The sequence below is a fragment of the Erpetoichthys calabaricus genome, chromosome 1, assembly GCF_900747795.2.
Source record: "Erpetoichthys calabaricus chromosome 1, fErpCal1.3, whole genome shotgun sequence".
Lineage (NCBI taxonomy): Eukaryota > Metazoa > Chordata > Cladistia > Polypteriformes > Polypteridae > Erpetoichthys > Erpetoichthys calabaricus.
Genome location: NC_041394.2, coordinates 256,819,942 through 256,838,562, shown reverse-complemented (window position 1 = coordinate 256,838,562; position 18,621 = coordinate 256,819,942). Strand labels below are relative to the sequence as shown.

The following is an 18,621-nucleotide window of genomic DNA, read 5'->3' as shown; positions in this document are numbered from 1 at the left end:
GCTCATTTGTAGTTATTAATCATCACAATATTATATTCAGATGCATACAGAATTATTTAGATGTGTTTGTTTCAAGACTGAAGAAAGCTTTGCAAAGCTGTGCAATATAACTTGTGAAATCATTGAAATTTGGCCTTGTATGTGTTCTAAAACTTCATTGCAAACTCTCGGCAAGCACTCACTTTATAGCTCATTTATTCCAGAACTTTTCTTAAGAGCTATTTATGCTGCTCAGTCAAATCTAGACTAAAATATGACCTACTGTCATCCTTCATTAACTTGTTTCACAGATCTCTGCTTTTCAGCATGATTGTTGTCACTAACACAATGAATACAATACTCACTTGATTTGCTTACACTGAAGTCTGTTCCCATACTATTATCAGTATATTACTATTATTTTATATGGTACCAAACTATGTAATATTATACTAATGCTGTAATATTCACTAATATTATCATTGTGCTTGATTTGTATAGCTATCTGTTATTTCAAATCTGCCAGAAATTCTTTAAATCTCCTCCTAAAGCCTGTCAGTCCTGCACTTAATTTATTTATTTTCTTGTTAGTTAGTGTTCTTTTTGTACTGTTCAGTTTAAATTAATTTATAAACTTATAGCACTTTTCTAGACACTCAAAGTGACAGGAGGGTAGCCCTTCAACCACAACCAATGTGCAGCATCCACTTGGATGATGTTGATGGCAGCCATACTAGTGCCAGTAGGCTCACCAGGCAGACAGGTAGCCAGTATGGGACAGGGGATGATTCGAGGCCAAAATAGACAAGGCCATTTATCTAGGCCATTGGAGAACCTTTTATGACCATGGAGAGTCAGGGTGGCACCATTTTTTCAGCACAGTGTCCTTGTCACTGCACTTTCTCATCCCCTCTTCGTAAAAATCCTGTGAAGCACTTTATTCTGGTGCATGCTTTTAATATGTGATATTAATAAACACAGAATGTTGCAAGGTTACAAGGGTTCAGCTTCTCTTTTTAATGTACAGTAAATACAGTACATAGTTTAAATAAATATATTAGTTAAATATACTAACTCTGCTGTCTATATCAATATAGATGGAAATGGGGTCATATTTTATAGACTATTAGCTAGTGTATAAAGTAAACTCTTTATTAACCATTCTTTTAACAATAAATACAGTACAGTAACTGTATCATCAATGCATTACTGTATTAAAATGAATTTATTATCATTTATAAAGAATTCTGAAACATGTTATTGTCATTTTTCATTGTTTTCTATTAATAAATTTACACTCTATGACTTACAAACTGCTAATAGCTGCTTACAATGGATATTTAGGGAGTTTGTATTTATTTACTGCACATTTATGTGTTCTTTTGAAAGCATTTCTCTATAATCTTATTTTCTGAAACTCCACTTCAATTATTATCTAAGACTTGATTTCCCTATTGATCCATATAAGGAATCAGGTTATGGGACTTTGACTACCAAGAATTCAAACAAGTTTACTTGACTTTTCTATTGTAAGTTTTTTCTTGGACCTGCTAGTGGGAGGAATGTCCTACTAACTATGTTACTTTTATTTTGAATTGAATAATTGAGTTAAATTTTGAAAATCAAGTATTCTTACTTCTTGTTCTTCATTTAGTGGTGTTACTTTTCATTTAGAGAAAAATATATATGAATGTCATACTTACAGTAATTCAGTTTTATTTGGAATATTTATACTCAGGTGTTATTGTGTCTGCAGGTACCTGATGGAGCACTGGTGGCCATCGTTCCCAAACAAGTCACGGCATACAATGCAGTGAACAACTCCACTGTATCCAGGACTTCAGCCAGTAAATATGGTACTGTGTTGATTGTTCAATTTTTACATTCAGTTCTTCTTGTAATCTGTGTATAATAAGGTTTAAGACTCATCAAACTTGGTACTAAAGTTGCATAGAGCATAATAGTATTATTATACAATAAAATTATCAGAATAGTAATATAAGATATCAAGTTAATAAGATTTTTAACAGCTTTTCCCATTCATGTTTTTTTAATAATCTGAATTTTTTTGCATGTCTTTAATTAAATTGGTCAATTTGAGGGTGGCGTCTTCTCCAGACTGTAACTTTAAAACCTTACAAAAGGGAGAACTGACTGGGAAGCATTGACTGCTGCTAGTCATTGTTACTTATAGCTGCTTTTATCTGTTGGTTTGCTATGTATGTAAATTATTAGCTACAGAATACAATTATTTTGAATATGATATTTCATTTATGATGTGTACCTGAAGAAATAGTCAGGCCTCAAAGTTGCCTCTTAGCTGATGACTGATGTGAATGTGAGTTTATCAACTTCAACAGATATAACCCATAAAAAAGTATAACAGTTGTAAGCCTAAAATCACTAACTAAATGCCACTACGAGTGGCATCCAAACACAATAATGGGGGGCCAACATGTATCCTAATGATAGTACAATTCTAGACTGGAACTGCAGTTTAAACTTAATTATACATTTTTATTTCTTTGTTTCTATATTTACTCCACTTACTGCTTGATAACCACATAGGAGCAATTACACTGAATTTGCTTATCTTCTGGCTGCATTGTTATTTTTAGTTGCATTTCTGTTTTTCTCAAAATACTATGGCATCCTCCTACATTCTCAAGATGTTCATGTTTAGTTACTTGCTGGCTCTAAAATTGGCCTGATATGAGTAGTTGTCCGCATATCTGCCTTGTAATGTGCTGTCATTCCATCCAGAGCTCATTTCCAATTGTGATAGGTTCTAGTTTCCAGCACTCCTGTAATAGAAAACGAAGGTTAAGGAAATGGAAAGACAAATTGATCTTACAGATAAAGAAAAGCAAGACTTGAATACTGTACAGACTAAGAGCACAATCCAGCTGACTAACCAAACAAGAATTTCATGAAAGGCAATAATTGCTTTCTTATTAAGAACAACTCTGGAATGAAAATATTCCATCAAATGGGTCCCAAGAGCAATATTGCAACTTGCTGTGATATACCTTCTACTACTATATGTTTATCAACCTTAATTTATAGCATTCTGCTCACTTACATATTTCAGTGCTAGCAGCAACTCCCATGAGATATATTTGAACTGCTACAGAATGTATAAAAATATATTAGCAGTTTGAAAAGTGGAATGAAAGCACACCACATCAATGGTGGTTATTTTTATCATTTTTCATTACATAATGGTCATCCCTTATCAAATTTTACTTAGTCATATTTACTCTAATGCTTTATTAGAGCTAAAGAAAATGGAGTTTTAAAACATTAATAGGTAAAACATTAATAGGTAAAACTTCATAGTTGTGGGCACTTTGAGAAAGAATAATGTTATGACTAATATTTATGGAGATTTAGCAAGCTTTAAATGCTGTAAACAATTATGATATGAAAGTCTGCTGCCTTGTTTTTAAGGAGATGATTACCTATAGTACCTTTAACCAGAATGCCAAATTAAACATTCACTACCTGCAAAGAATGAAGACAAATAACATACCCATAAAATAATCAGCTGTATGGCAGTTGCAAATTGGGTCTAAGTATTTAATAGGAATTTAATCTGAGAGTAAAAAATTCAACTAGGAAGAAATCCGGAATGCAAATAACACTCCTGCATTTTCCTGCATCGGATGATCAATCGTCAAACAAAAGACACCAAGACAACTACAATCCAGAAAAGATTTTGGAGAATATCTTTGTTTCCTTCACATGCTTAAAGGAAAACCAAACTTGCCTTGAAAAAATAGAGGACAGAAATATCTGCATGGTAAATTTGTATCACTCATTTTTATATTATAGTATGCTTAAAGATAAAATGAGGGTTTGGAGTGATTTTTTTTCCAACTCTATTTGTAAAAGGCAGGTCTTTTTATACTGTTCAATTTCTGAACCTACTTACTCCATTACAGGACAATGGGGAACTGCTGAGCATCCTGGGAATGATCAAACACAGACAACCCTGGAAATAATATTTGAAACTAGTCCAATATTATTATTATTAGGGATGCACCGATACCGAAACGGGTATCTGGTATCATTTTCTAAAGTACTCGTACTCGTTAAAAGTCCCCCGATACCGGGGACCGATACCACGGTCTGAGAAATGTCTATGTTTGAGCGGCGTGTAAGGGGTTAATCACAGGCGCCGAGTGCCCGCCCCCAGGCCCCGGCTGCAGCTCAGAGCGGGGAGAAGGCGAGGCGAGACATGTCAGCCGTGTGGAACTATTTCAAAGTGAATGAAGACGACAAAACAAAGGCGGACTGCAAATTGTGCTCAGCGAAATTGTCCAGAGGAGGCTCAAAAGGTAGCGCATTTAACACAAGTAATTTAATCAAGTACCTAAAATCCCAACATGACAACGAGTACAAAGAGTTTACCCACGCTTCTAAACCAACACAACCCATGCTGCAGCAAACTCTTGCAAGACGAGAGAAAATGTCCAGAGACAATCCACGTGCTGTGAAAATAACACAGGCAATTATCCAGTACATTGCATTGAGTGACCAGCCACTCTCGGAGGTAGAAAATGTGGGATTCCTGCGTCTCCTCCATGTTCTGGAGCCCAGATATGATGTCCCAAGCCGCCGCTACATGACTGACACGGAGCTGCCTAAACTACTCGACTCCATGAAAAAACATATCCACAGCCTACTGCAAGCCACCTCTGCGTTTAGTTTCACCACGGATATTTGGACAAGCAGTGTTAGCCCCGTGTCGCTAATTAGCCTAACCTCCCAGTGGATAGACGAGAGTTTCACGCCGCAACGAGCCATATTACATGCGAAACAATTCCACGGCTCGCACACCAGCCAGGCTATAGCGCATGTGTTTGAGGACATGTTGTCCAAAGCGGCAGATTTACAACAAACTGAAAAAAATACTTGAGTTGCACTGCCACTGTTTAAATTTTTTTTTATAATTATTTATTCTGTAATATGTTGCATACAACATGCTTTTCATTTTAAATAAATGTTCTTAATTCCAAACTAGTCCCTTGTTTTTTTTTGTTAAATTATATGACTAAAGCTGTTACCTGTAAATTTAAATCATGTTTTTATTAAGTACTCGGTATCGGCGAGTACTGAAATGCAAGTACTCGTACTCGTACTCGTACTCGTTTTCCAAAAAAGTGGTATCGGTGCATCCCTAATTATTATTATTATTGGCACTGCAAGGTACTCTCATGTACATACCCACACAGAGCCTCTCATATATCCTAGTTAACTTAATGTTCAAAATAATACAGAGGTTTTTTTTTTTTTTTTTTAATACTTACTAAGACAATTAATAAAGTGGTGATGATATACTTTTTAAAATTCAGATCTCAACCTATATTAGTGAAATGGCAGGTGGTCTGTAGTAGCAAATATAATCAAATGCAAATGCAGCTTGCAAATCATTCCTTGTAGTTCTGTCTGTTTAAATAGCTTCTAACAGGGTCTCTAAGACTCTCAGCATTGCCTTTTAATTTAAGGTATCATGTTTTCACCCTAACTGAGAATAAACAGATACTCTACCTATTCATGATTCTACTATACAGTCATAGCAAGCTGGAGCTAAACCTGGCAACATTCACACTCTCTTATATCTGGCCAACTTATTGTCAGCAATTAACATAAAATGTGTGCTGTTAAGATGTGAAAGTAAACTGGACAAAGAACTAACTGTGTATGGACAGTAACCAGATTGGATGTCAAAGTCATGTCCCTCAAGCTTTGAGGCAGCAGTGCTAACCATAGATCAATATTTATTTCATATAGCATACAATATCACATTTATCCAGCCCCTAGCAATGACTACAAAAAAATACCCCCTTGTCCATATTCTATTATATTGCCATTCTTTCAAAACTGGTAAAACATATTTTGTGAGACAAGCTGTCTTTTTAAAGCTTCTACAACATCTGCCTGGAAGAGGTATGTATACCATATTTTCCAAGATAATGTATAAATATTTTGCACAGATTAGCTTTTAGTTGCTCAACGCATTACATATCACAGTGTTACTGACTCATGTATACTGTCTTTTGACTTTTCAAAATGGTAATGTGAAAGCACATCATATCATTAACAGAATTAGTGGTTGAGGATGGACACAAATTTGTAATGAGGTGTGAATAACACACTGTAGGCTAACAAAGATTGTTTGTGTGAGAAAGATTGGTTTCTCAAAAAATGTAGGGATGGATATTTTATTATGATTGTAAGTTAAGTGGGAAAGGTATTATTCGAGTAAAGAACCAACCATTTACGAACAGTAAAAAATATGGGAAGAATAGTAGTGCTCTGGTTAGCACTGATACTTCAAAGATTTAGTGTTCTTGGTTCAGATCCCATAACACGGCCATTGTCCTTATGGAGTTTTCAGATCATCTTTGTGTCAGTGTGGGTTTTCCTTTGCTCTGGGTACTCTTGTTTTCCTCCAACATATTAAAGATGTAGAGATTACATTGACGGGTAATTCTAAACTGGCTCTGGCTGAACTGGGCCTTCAAACTGGACTGGTGCCCTGCTCTCGGCTGTCATTATAGGCTGTGGCTCCCAGCACCCTAAACTGGATTATGTGGGTTTGAGAATGATGCGTGAATGAAAGGAATACAGGGAGAATAATTGCGTGTTCAGTACATGATTGGAAGCAGCGGCTTAGAGCTCTATGTGGTTTGGTTATCAGAATGACTGTCTGCATTCCTGAAGTTTAGCCATAATACATTATATAATTACAGAATAAATTTATGTTTTGCAGTTTTTTATTTTATTGAAAGATATATATATATATATATATATATATATATAATACTGTATATATTATTGGGCGGCACGGTGGCGCAGTGGGTAGCGCTGCTGCCTCGCAGTTGGGAGATCTGGGGACCTGGGTTCGATTCCCGGGTCCTCCCTGCGTGGAGTTTGCATGTTCTCCCCGTGCCTGCGTGGGTTTCCTCCGGGCGCTCCGGTTTCCTCCCACATTCCAAAGACATGCAGGTTAGGTGGATTGGTGATTCTAAATTGGCCCTAGTGTGGCCTTGGTGTGTGTGTGGGTGTGTTTGTGTGTGTCCTGCGGTGGGTTGGCACCCTGCCCAGGATTGTTTCCTGCCTTGTGCCCTGTGTTGGCTGGGATTGGCTCCAGCAGACCCCCGTGACCCTGTGTTCGGATTCAGCGGGTTGGAAAATGGATGGATGGATGGATGTATATATTATTGGTTACAATTATCTGTGTTAAAATATATGTATTGTACGTAAGTGAAGCAAGTTTGAAGTTTCTATAATGTTGCTATGTCTCTTTTTTCCATTTCTTTTTTTATTTATATAGTTTTAATCATATGAAAATGCTCAACATAATGAAATGTAAACACATTCCATCTGGAACTAATGAGCAAAAGGGTCAACTAACAATCTGAAAGCTTAGTGTGTTTTTTCTGATTTTTTTATGGTATGATTTATCTGTTGGCTTATTTATGTGAACACTTGTTACTGAAGCTGTTTGCTTTTCTTAAATATTAGGGTAATGTTGACTTTGTGCCAATATTTCAAAAACTAATGCATGTTGAAGTGCAACAGCAAATGGCACACTAGAGCACTAGATTAAAAAAAACACAGCATTGGGAGTGGACACAGCCTTACATTTTCTAAGTGCTAGGTAGTGTTACAATGTGGCTGAACTGTTGCCAACTGCCAGATGTATGCTCATTTCCTCAAATGGCTAGCAGAATTTAAATATCATAGAAGAAAAGTCAGAGGTGGCATGGTAGTATAGTGATTTGTTCGGCTACCTCATAGCCTCAGAGTCCTGTAGTGTTTATTTATTCCCCTCCTTATTTACATGAGATTTCCTCTCACGTGCACTTTAGGTTGATTTTCCCATTACCAGAGAGTTCTATTCTGTGCAAGATTCTGGCCTCTAATGGACTGGCACATTATACAGGGTTGGTTCCCACCTTTTGCCCTGTGATGCCAGGCTCAGTCTCCTGGTGAATATGAATTGTTTTAAATAGGTACAGAAAATAAATAAATAGATAAGCAAGAAGTGCCCAAAGGGGACACAGTTAAGAAAAGAATGTGTCTTAACAATAATATACTGTAGAGACACTGGGACATGCTTATTGGTATCTCTGTTGCTCTGCTATAATGTTAAGCATGGAGAAGGTGCTATCCTACATTTGGCTAGAGTGGAATATCAGAAGGCCATGTACTTTAAACCACACAATTTCCTATTCAATTTCTAACTCACCGTCTAGTCAAATCAGTTAACCTGCGTTGTGCTTAGTGAGTAGTCAAGCAAAATTATACCTTTTATTGGTTAACTGAACAGGTTAAAATATGCAAGTTTTCGAGGCAGCTGAGACCCCTTCTTCAGGCAGGTTGTAATCTACTACTACCCTACTACTAACTGCCTGTGCTTCAAATGTAACAAATACCAGTAAACAATTACAATGTATCCTGTCCTTATAAGCTGTTTTGGGTAAAGATGCCAGCTAAATATTTAATAATAATAATACTAATGTAATAATATATAGGCTTTTATCCTGGCCTGCTGCTTTTACAAGGGTACAACAGACTCAACTGCCTTAGTAAATTCTGAAAGCATCACTGAAAAAGAGTACGATCTTTGCAGTTCGGTGAGCTCAGGTATGTGCAATGATTATAGTTCACCAAGCAATCTCACATTTTCAGACTGAATTTAACACCCATTTTACACATTAGAACTGGAAGACTTACCTTTTCCATTTTATACTCTTAATCCAAAATGTCAACACAGTCTGCTGTCAGTTGCACTATAATCTGGTTACTCAACTCTGTCAGGTTGCTAGGTGTAAAATCTTTGAGTTAGTTGAGCATTTTGTGCTTTGACAAAATTTTCATTATTTTAGCTGTAAGTGATAAGTGGAGCTGTTTTCTTACAGAATATAACAATTCAGGTGTGAACAAATATCACATACTGCTTTAAAATAAAAATTTTCAGTGTTTTTTGTTATTTATGTCATCTGCCACTCATTACGCATGCACAGTGAAAGCACAATGTTTTATAATGATTATTTCTGACTCTGTAGTTATTACTTTCTTTGTTGTAAATGGCCAAAAACAAAAATAATAAGCTTTGCTTCTCCTCTGTATAAAAAATGAATTTCCAGAAATATGTGTAACCACTGAACTTAACCTCCAGCTGTGAAACAGCATTTTCCTATGCATTTGCACTCAAAACATAGAATTGAGCAATTCAAATTCAATTTCTCCTATGTGGTTTCTCAAATGTGACCTGTAATATTAACAGATGTTGTACGACACATACAGTAGGCTGTTTCGTACATGCGTTTATAAAAATGATTACTGACTGTAGTGTGGACACCTCAGGAGTAACAGAGACCTCTAAACACAAGACTCCAGGAAGAGTAATGAAATTAGGAGAGTTTATATAGATTGCACACGCATGCTCTTTTGAATATGGTGTACGTTTAATTGCTGCTATGTCATAAGAATGATATTAAAGTGACATGCAGAGTCTGTAGGTGGTCTAAAAGACATGTTTTCAGTCTAAAATATACAGTATGGTTTATGGGGAACAGTGTAAAAGCTGAACCTTTTCATCCTAAGGAAATAGAAGAAAAAAATTGGGATGGTATGGAAAATACAAAAAAAAAATAGCAGTAATTAGTAAATAATAGTAAATGACCTTTGAGTGAAAACAATGTAGCAGCCCATTATTTGATTTTTTTTTTTCAAAAAATGAAAAACTTATATTAATACATGCAAAATATTCCACAAAAAGTTTGGTCGGAAAAGAATTTACCACTTTGTAATATTGCCTTTTCTTCTCACAACACTAGGAAAACGTTTAGTTATTGAAGACACTCAATTATTGAGTGTTGCAGGTTTAAATCTGTCGTGTTCTTCTTGCAAATAAGTCTTAAGGTGTATAACACTATAGGGTCTTTGTTGTAGCATTTTACATTCTCAGTTGGGAACAGATCAGGCCTGCTGAGTTCCTGCACACTTTTCCTATGCAGCCATACCTTTGTAATGCACAGAAAATGTGGTTTTGCATTGTCTTGCTGAAATATGCATGTGTGTCTATGCAAGAGATGTTGTCTAAAATGTAGACTATGTTCCTCACAGATCTGTACATACTTTCCGCCATTAATGATGCCTCCACAAATGTTAATTTTACCCAGGGTACTGACACAACTCCATATCATCACAGACATTGGCTTTTGGACTTCTAGCTTTTAACAGTCTGGATGGTCTTTTTCTTGTTTAGTCCAGAGGACACAATGTGCATTTCCTTCAAAAAGACATGAAATATTGATTCTTCTGACCACAATACACGCTTTCACTGCTGTATGTGATGGTCCATTCCATATGTCCCAGAGAGCTTACCAGCACTTGTGGACACGGTTAACACAAGGCTTTCTTTTTGCACAATGCAGTTGTTATCAGTATTTATGGATGTAACTACATAACATGTTACTTGATAAAAGTTCACCAAAGTACTCCTGAGCCCCTGTGGTTATTTCACATATTGATTAATGGCAGTTCTTGATGCAGTGCCACATGAAGGATTGGAGATTACAATCAGTCACCCAAGACTTGCACCTTTGTTTTTTACGCACCAAAATTTCTCATATTCATTGAATTTTGTAATTATACAGGGTGAGTCAAAATTATGTTAACATTTGAATGGCGGAAACAATTTATTCACAAAACATACTTCATATGTGCAAGATGATTTACAGAAATGTCTCAACCTGTTCGTCATCATGTTCAACACACGTACCATATGTGGCACATAAATTGTCCACAAAAGTTGTATATAAGTATATACATAGCAGTACCATTAATGTTAACATAATTTTGACTCACCCTGTATTATGCTCAGTTGAGGGTAAATCCCTTCCGATCTGTATTTGTGGGAAATTCCCCTCTCTGCCCATCTTTGCTCCTAAAAAAACTAGGCCTTTCATGGGTGCAGCTTTTATACCACAGCTTGATTACAATCACCTGACATCATTTTTTAATTCATTATTGACTCTAAATTGCCCAACTTTTTCTTAAATGTGCTGCAGGCCTTCATTGGCAAGAATGGACATTTATGGAAAAATTAAGTTGACCAGACTAAACATTAAATATCTTTTCTTTATACTATTTGTGATTGATTACAAGGAAAAGTGAATTTTGAAATCACTGCTTTCTGTCTTTATTTTCTTTTTCTATACCATCCCTACTTTTTCCAAGTTGAGGCTGTATTTAAAGCTAAGACAATAAGTAAAGTTTATGGCAGTCATTTAATTCAAAATGTTTTCCAACAAAAACATTCATAACTGCTTCATTTTTATAAAAACTAAAAATTTCTGTAATATTGTTTAGCAAAAGGTTACTATTACAGTGTACTGGAAGGGAAATCTTGTTAAGTGTAAAGTTGATTGCAGAAGCTCATCTTTCAACCTCATAAATGTATTTCCATATTGATTTATATCATTGGTATGGCACTTCTAAGAAGAGGACCGAGGTCAAATTCTGGCTCCAGGTGTTGTCTGGATGTTTTTTTTTTTACACATTCTCCCCTTTTCCGTGTTTGTGTGTCTGCGTGTATTATTATTTTTGTTTCCATCCATAGTCAACACAGTTCCTTTATGTACCTAAGCCTGAGCTTTAGCTTTGAACTTTGGGCAGGCTGGTGTTCTGTAATACCATATCCAAACCCTGGGTTAATGCTAAGAAGGCCTAAAGCACAAAGTGTGGGTCTTTATTTTAAATAAAGCACACCGCAGAGAATGAATAGAAGAAGTAACATCAATTAGAAAATAAAAAATATATCCTTTCAATTTTCCTCTGGGCTCTTCTAAACAGGTTTGTTGATCTGTATTTCAGATGGGTTGTCTGCAATCCCCTTTCATATTGCCTGTGTTTTTTCTCAGTCAGACTGATTGGATTTCTTTCTCCTGCCCAGTTAAAACCTTACCCATGCTCACACTCCCGGCTCTAATTCCACTAACAAGATGAGTGAAGTCTAATCATCATAATTATAACGGCATTCAGGAACACTTTCTGGAAGTCCATCCTACCACACTATATCTGACAAACGTACAGGTAGATATTCCTGTAACCCTGAGCCTAAGTTTATACTTAAAGGGCTAGAAAAACCCAGAGATAGTTTGTCCCATATAATACAGAGTACGGTCTACAGGCACTGTAGATGACCTCTTCACTAGCAATATTGACTAAGTGGACTTAATTCAGTTTCCCTTCATACCTATTTTCCTACCTCTGTGCTGCAATGATAATTTCTTATGAGATATTCTCTTAGGAAGTAGAAGATACTGTATCCTGGCAGGGTAAACGGTCTCTGGTATGGCCTAATCATAAGTACTGCTCCTGCTAGGGCTGTCTTTTCCCTAAAGTCTAACCCTAACCCTTTTCAAGTCTTGTAATGCTGCCCTTAGTGTACAAGCGCCATACTATGCAGCAATTCTAAGCTGGGCCAACTGTGAGTAAATGAAGGCAAATAGGAATACTCCATAATGAATTTGCACACATCCTGCATTGGTCTGAGTCTTAAACCCAGCGCTTTCAATATATTGAAACCCTGTAATTGACTAAAAAATTCTAATAAATAGGTTTGAGATCAATTGGATCCTTAATATGTTATACTTTCATTATTATTATTAATGTCATGATTCTATGTCAGTATCAATGCTGTCCACGTAATGAAAGTAGATAACAACTTGTTGGTCAAACGTGTTCACTTCTGTCATATAATAAAGAAGCATGTCATCTTCATACCATTGGATTAAATATTACAGACATATACTCACTTATAAGATGACAGCTTAAAGTCATTGATCAACTTAGTATTCATGTTTTTCTTGAAATAATAAAATTTAAAAAAACGGATACCTGCTTTTAAAGAAGCACAACATGTTAACATTACAGGCAATACTGTTTCAATAGAATATTATTTGATGAATTTTTTATTGTAGTTTTGAATTTAGAAATTAGTGAATTATTTCTTATTAGTTATAAGTAAAATGTCTTATATTAGATCAAAACAGTCAAACACATATTTCTAAAAAAGCTTTTTTTGTGCATAACAAACAAAATAGAATTGTACATCAAATAATGCCCTTTAGAAATTGTAGCAGCATAATTAAAATTAGCAAGCACTTTGTCAAACAGTGGGCAGCAGTTTGATTAAGTGGTGTGTTTGGTAAAACTTGTGTGTGTTTCACTAGTGTGTTACAAAGAAGTTAATATGCAATGACTTCATGTTCTGCGTCTTGGTGACTTTATTTTGACCAGCCTTAGCAAATATTCAGAAAGGTGCCTTTTGAAATCAAATTGTTGTACATTTCTAGGTGACAAAATATGAAACCTAACTGGATAAATATTTTGGTTTTTTTTAAACAGAAAATATGATCCGGTACACTGGAAGTCCTGACAGCCTGCGTTCTCGAACTCCAATGATAACTCCAGATCTCGAAAGTGGAGTTAAAGTATGGCATCTCGTTAAGAATCATGAGCATGGAGACCAAAAGGAGGGGGACAGAGGAAGCAAAATGGTTTCTGAGATTTATTTGACCCGTCTCCTAGCTACCAAGGTTTGTGAAATTGTCCTATAAACTGCACTTAATTTTCTCATAAATTATTCCTTCCTGTCTCCCAGATATAAAGACTCAGTGGTTTGGCATCACCTGAAAAAGATTGTTTAACCACTAATTGCTTAGGTTTTTATTGCGGTAAATGTGATGTATGAAATTGAAAACAAATCATTTTTATTTTCAGTTCAAAAATCATGATTTTAAGCAGTCTCTCATCAAAGGCTTTGAGGTATAAGACATGGCAGGGAGAGAATGACCCATGTGTTCAATGCCAGCACATTTCCCAGCATTTATTTCAGTGATTGAGACAACAAATGCAGACAAGGAGATTCTGCATAGCTATTCATCCTATGTTTGTATTACATAAAAGGCTTTAGAAGCACTTAACATACCCCAGTGAGGGAAAAATTTTAACAGAAGCCATCCATTTATCCCTTTTTCCAACAATTAAAAATTATCCTGTTAAAGTGATGTTATTCCAAAATGTTATTTCTTGTCTGTAACTGTTTGCCAAAAACCATAATATTAAAATGAATATTTTTTTAATGTATGCTATCAGAATATACTGACAATCAAAGAGTTAAATTTGCTAAGTATGCAAACAACAACAACATCAGCAGCAACAATATTTATTTCTATTGCACATTTTTATACAAGATATATAGTTAAAGGTGCCTTACAAGAGGTTAAGAAAATAACAATAAAATAGAATGCAAAAAATAATTAATAAAATAAATAACTATGCAATACAACTTTCTATTTTAAATTGTGAGTTCTGTACTTCTGCTTTGTATTTTATGAATGCTTTAGCTTTTCAATATTTCCTCCAGAGATATTTTTTTCATATATTTAATTGTATAATGTAGTGGTTAGCACTGCTGCCTCACATCTGTCACAAGCTACCTATGGGAGTAGGTAACCTGCTAGTAGTTTATGACCAACCAGGACTGGGAGTTGATGCCAGCAGAGTCAAAGCAAAAGAATTAGGGCAGGAAGAAAAAAGTATAACAGCTGTTTATTATATCAATCCTTTGGCAAGTAAAGTTCTGGGACAGGAATATATCAAATGTCCATACTTGCACACAAAAATCTTACAAAGGAAAACAAAAATAAATAAATAAATAAATAAATGAAATAACCCATAAACTTCAGCAACACACACGTTGTCAAAAAAAAAAAATAAGATCAAAATATGGCCTTATCTTCAATGACAACTTTCACTTTCTAGGAAAAATAAACTGCCTGACCATTAACTAAAAACTAAGGCTCTGAAGCAGTCTTAAATATTTGATCTCCTCCAATTTCCAAAAAATCAGGAGCCTGAACTGACTAATAGGAGACTGTTATTATCCCCACATACAGCCCATGCACAACTCTGTAATCCTCAGTCAGTTAAACGACCCCCCTAGCGGCCAATGTTCCACACCTTATAAAGCCTCTATCATTTCTTTATTGGAGCCCACTGCTGTAGGACGACAGTAATCATATTCTGTTTCAGGAGGGAAAATTACCCAAAGGCTTCACGACCAAACTTATCTAAGCCGGCCCAAAAGAAACAATAACAAACCAATACCACTTCCTACATCTGTGTTCTCAGAAATAAACTAAAAAAAAACATTAAACCAACAAAACTCAATGACTTTAAAAAAACATTCCAGTGGCTGTCTTTTCCCAGATTCCTAAGCACGGCGCAAGCACCTGATCAAAGCGCCATGTTTAAAATGGCATCTGGACAGGCACTCGCATCTTTATTTGTAAGGAGACAGCTGGAGAATAAGGAACCACAGTAACCCCCTCCTTTCACACGCTAACAAATGACGCTAAGTCCTCATATATAAAACCCTTCGTTCTCAGTTTATTTTTTTTCCTGTTACCTTCACGACGATGTTTAACCACGTTTTTTGTGTTTTGTGCCACTGGATACTCAGAGTTGTACCGGTTTCAGCAGCAAGTTGCTATGGAAATGAGTTTCCGCGTCACACCCCCCCACTAAAACTCTCGATGTCCTTCACACGAGATAAATAGTCAGCCACTCGGTTCTGACCCCCGGGGATATATTTAACCTCAAACTTGTAGGGCTGTAAGGACAAATACCACCTGCTGACCCTAGCATTGGAATCTCTCATCCGTGCCAACCACTGCAAGGCTTGATGGTCCGACTCAATGACAAATGGATGTCCTAAAAGGTAATACTTAAGTGAGTCTACCGCCCACTTAATAGCCAAGGCTTCTTTCTCTACAGTGGCATATTTTATTTCCCGAGGGAATAACTTACAGCTGATATAAACAATTGGGCGTCTAGCTGTGCTGTCCCCCTTCAACAAGACAGCTCCCAAACCTACTCCTGAGGCATCTGTTTGTAGATGAAAAGGTAAGTTATAGTCAGGACATTTCAAAACAGGTTCTTTACAAATAACATTTTTCCAACTTTCAAAAGCCTTCTCACATTTATCAGTCCAATGAACTGTATTTGGTTCTGCCTTGTGGAGAAAGTTAGTCAGAGGAGTGGCCAGATCAGAATACTGTGGAATGAACCGCCTGTACCGTCCAACTAGTCCTAGGAAAGACCAGACCTGCTTCTTCATAGTTGGTCGCTGACGATCACGAATGGCTGCAACTTTATCCACTTGAGGCTTAATTTCTCCACTGCCTATGGTGTACCCCAGGTACTGAACTTCGTTATGGGCCAGCACACATTTCCTGGGATTCACCACCAGACCAGCTTGTTTAAGCCTGCTAAAGATATTTGCAAGATGACATACATGTTCAGGCCAAGAATTACTATAAATAGCAATGTCATCTATATACTCCCGAGAATATGTCTCCGCCCCACTTAAAACAATGTCCATAAGCCTCTGAAAGTTGGCAGCAGCACCATGCAGACCAAAGGGCATTACATTAAAGTGGAACAAACCACCAGGTGCCTTAAAGGCAGTCAGTGGCTTTGCTTCCTTCACCATAGGTACCTGCCAGAATCCTTTAAATAAGTCTAATGTGGTTAGAAACTTTGCAGGCCCAAGATTTTCAATCAATCCATCCACCCTAGGCATGGGGTAAGGATCAAATGAGGAAATTGCATTCAGTTTCGTATAGCTCACACAAAACCAGATCTGCCCATCCTTTTTAGGCACCAGTACAATGGGACTACACCACTCACTTGTTGACTGTTCAACAATCCCAAGTTGGATCATGATCTGTAATTCCTCCCGAAGGGTTTCTTGCAACCACGCTGGAACCCTGCAACATGTCTGTCAGATAGGACCTGGTGAGGTAAGAAAAATATTATGTTCAATCAAGGTAGTCCTACCAGGTATCTCACCAAACAACCTCTCTGGTACAATATGCTTTATTTCAGCTTGTTGTTCTAGAGGGAGATGATCTAGCTCTGGAAGGCAGACTTGCGAGGTGATTGCTGGCAAAAACTGTTCGGGTAGCTCCTCTTCATCATGCACCCTGCGGATGAAAAGCTGATCCCAGAATTAGACTTATCGTTACATTCTTTTAACAGGTGTATATGAAAATCTGTCTTTGATTACGAGGTCGGTCAGGCATGAACACCTCATAGTTTTCATAGTTAGACCCTTTTGTGCTACTATTTCATAAGGTCCCTGTCACTTAGCTAGCAGACTGTTGTTGGACATAGGTAATAACAATAAAACTTTTTGTCCAGGTTGGAAGGTTCGGTTACGAGAGACTTGGTCATACCATCATTTTTGCTTTTGTTGGGCTTCAGCCATGTTGTGTTTCACAAATTGAGACATCTGTGTAAGCTTGTCTCTCATTTTAATTACATAACTTAGAATGTTCGTCTGCTCCCTAGAGTTACCATTTTCTAATGCCTCCTTTAATACAGCCAATGGCCCTCGCACATAAACCAGCTCAAATGGAGAGAATCCTGTGGATGATTGGGGAACTTCTCTATAAGCAAACAGCAGGTAAGGGAGCCATTGGTACCAGTCAGCTCCCGTTTTGGACACGAACTTTCTCAACATTTGCTTCAGTGTAGCATTAAAGCGTTCCACTAGGCCATCTGTTTGTGGGTGGTAAGGTGTGGCTCTCAATCCCTCTATACCTAACAGCCTGTAAACCTTACTTAATCATTCCTGCTGTTAGGTTAGCCCCCTGATCTGTTATCATTTCCTTGGGAATGCCTACTTGAGAAAACAGTTGCAATAGTGCATTCACTACCTGTGTGGATTTAACCTTCTTGAATGGAAAAGTTTCGGGATATCTAGTAGCATAGTCACAAACAACCAGAATATACTTGTGTCCAATCCTACTCCGAGGCAGAGGACCCACAATGTCCATGGCTATTCTGCATACTCTTGTTCTGAATATCCTGCCTTGACAGCGAACAGTTGTTTGTTGCTTATCTTCTTGTCTCTTTCCTAACCCTAGCAAAACTGCCCCCTCTGTCAGTCAGCTTGCCTAATATGTTATGTGATAAACACATGTCTTTCTGTCATCTGTCATACCTAAATGCGTCTGGTTTCTGTTCATATCAATAAAATCAGATAAAATGAAATAAATTTAACAAATCATAGTGACATATTTTAAATGTTGGCTACAGTGGTGAAGTGTGATTTTAAATAAATAATTGGGTCCCAGTGTGCGCAGGTTCCGAACAGGTGTATCCATATGCATGCCAGAGCTGCTCTGGGGTTGATTTGGGTGCTTGGTTGATCATTCATGTTCACGTGCAGATGTGAGCAGATCAGTCATTTGCTTCATTCACACCTGAGAGTAGGCGGAGGACCCCATCTGCACCCAATTAGGCAAGATATATAGTAGAGAAGGGGGTGAAGAAATAGAATGAGATCAGTTGAGAAGAACGTGAGTGAGCAGTATTGGGTGTCTGAGAAGAGCCAGCTAGCGAGTGAGTGAGAGAAAGAGAAGCAGAGTGGTCGTTAGCTCCACGGAAGAGAGAAGGATCAGTGCTCTACTGGCAGATTGTTCCTGCTGATTTTTCATGGGAGTGGGTTCGATAATGGTGGAGTCCTCCTGAGGGATCTGAGGGATG

General features: G+C 37.0%; 1 protein-coding gene across 2 annotated transcripts in view; it reads left to right on the top strand.

Moving 5' to 3' along the window:
• Positions 1 to 18,621, top strand: part of plxna4 (plexin A4) — a 1,034,568-nt gene that overhangs the window by 749,660 nt on the left and 266,287 nt on the right. Inside the window, exons 27-28 of one of the 2 annotated variants that reach the window (XM_028814360.2) lie at positions 1,736 to 1,835; positions 13,411 to 13,601. The exons of the other annotated variant lie outside the window; for it this stretch is intronic. Of the exons in view, the coding sequence (XP_028670193.2) occupies positions 1,736 to 1,835; positions 13,411 to 13,601 (291 nt within the window). The remainder of the gene's footprint in view (positions 1 to 1,735; positions 1,836 to 13,410; positions 13,602 to 18,621) is intronic. 2 annotated transcript variants of the gene reach the window in all.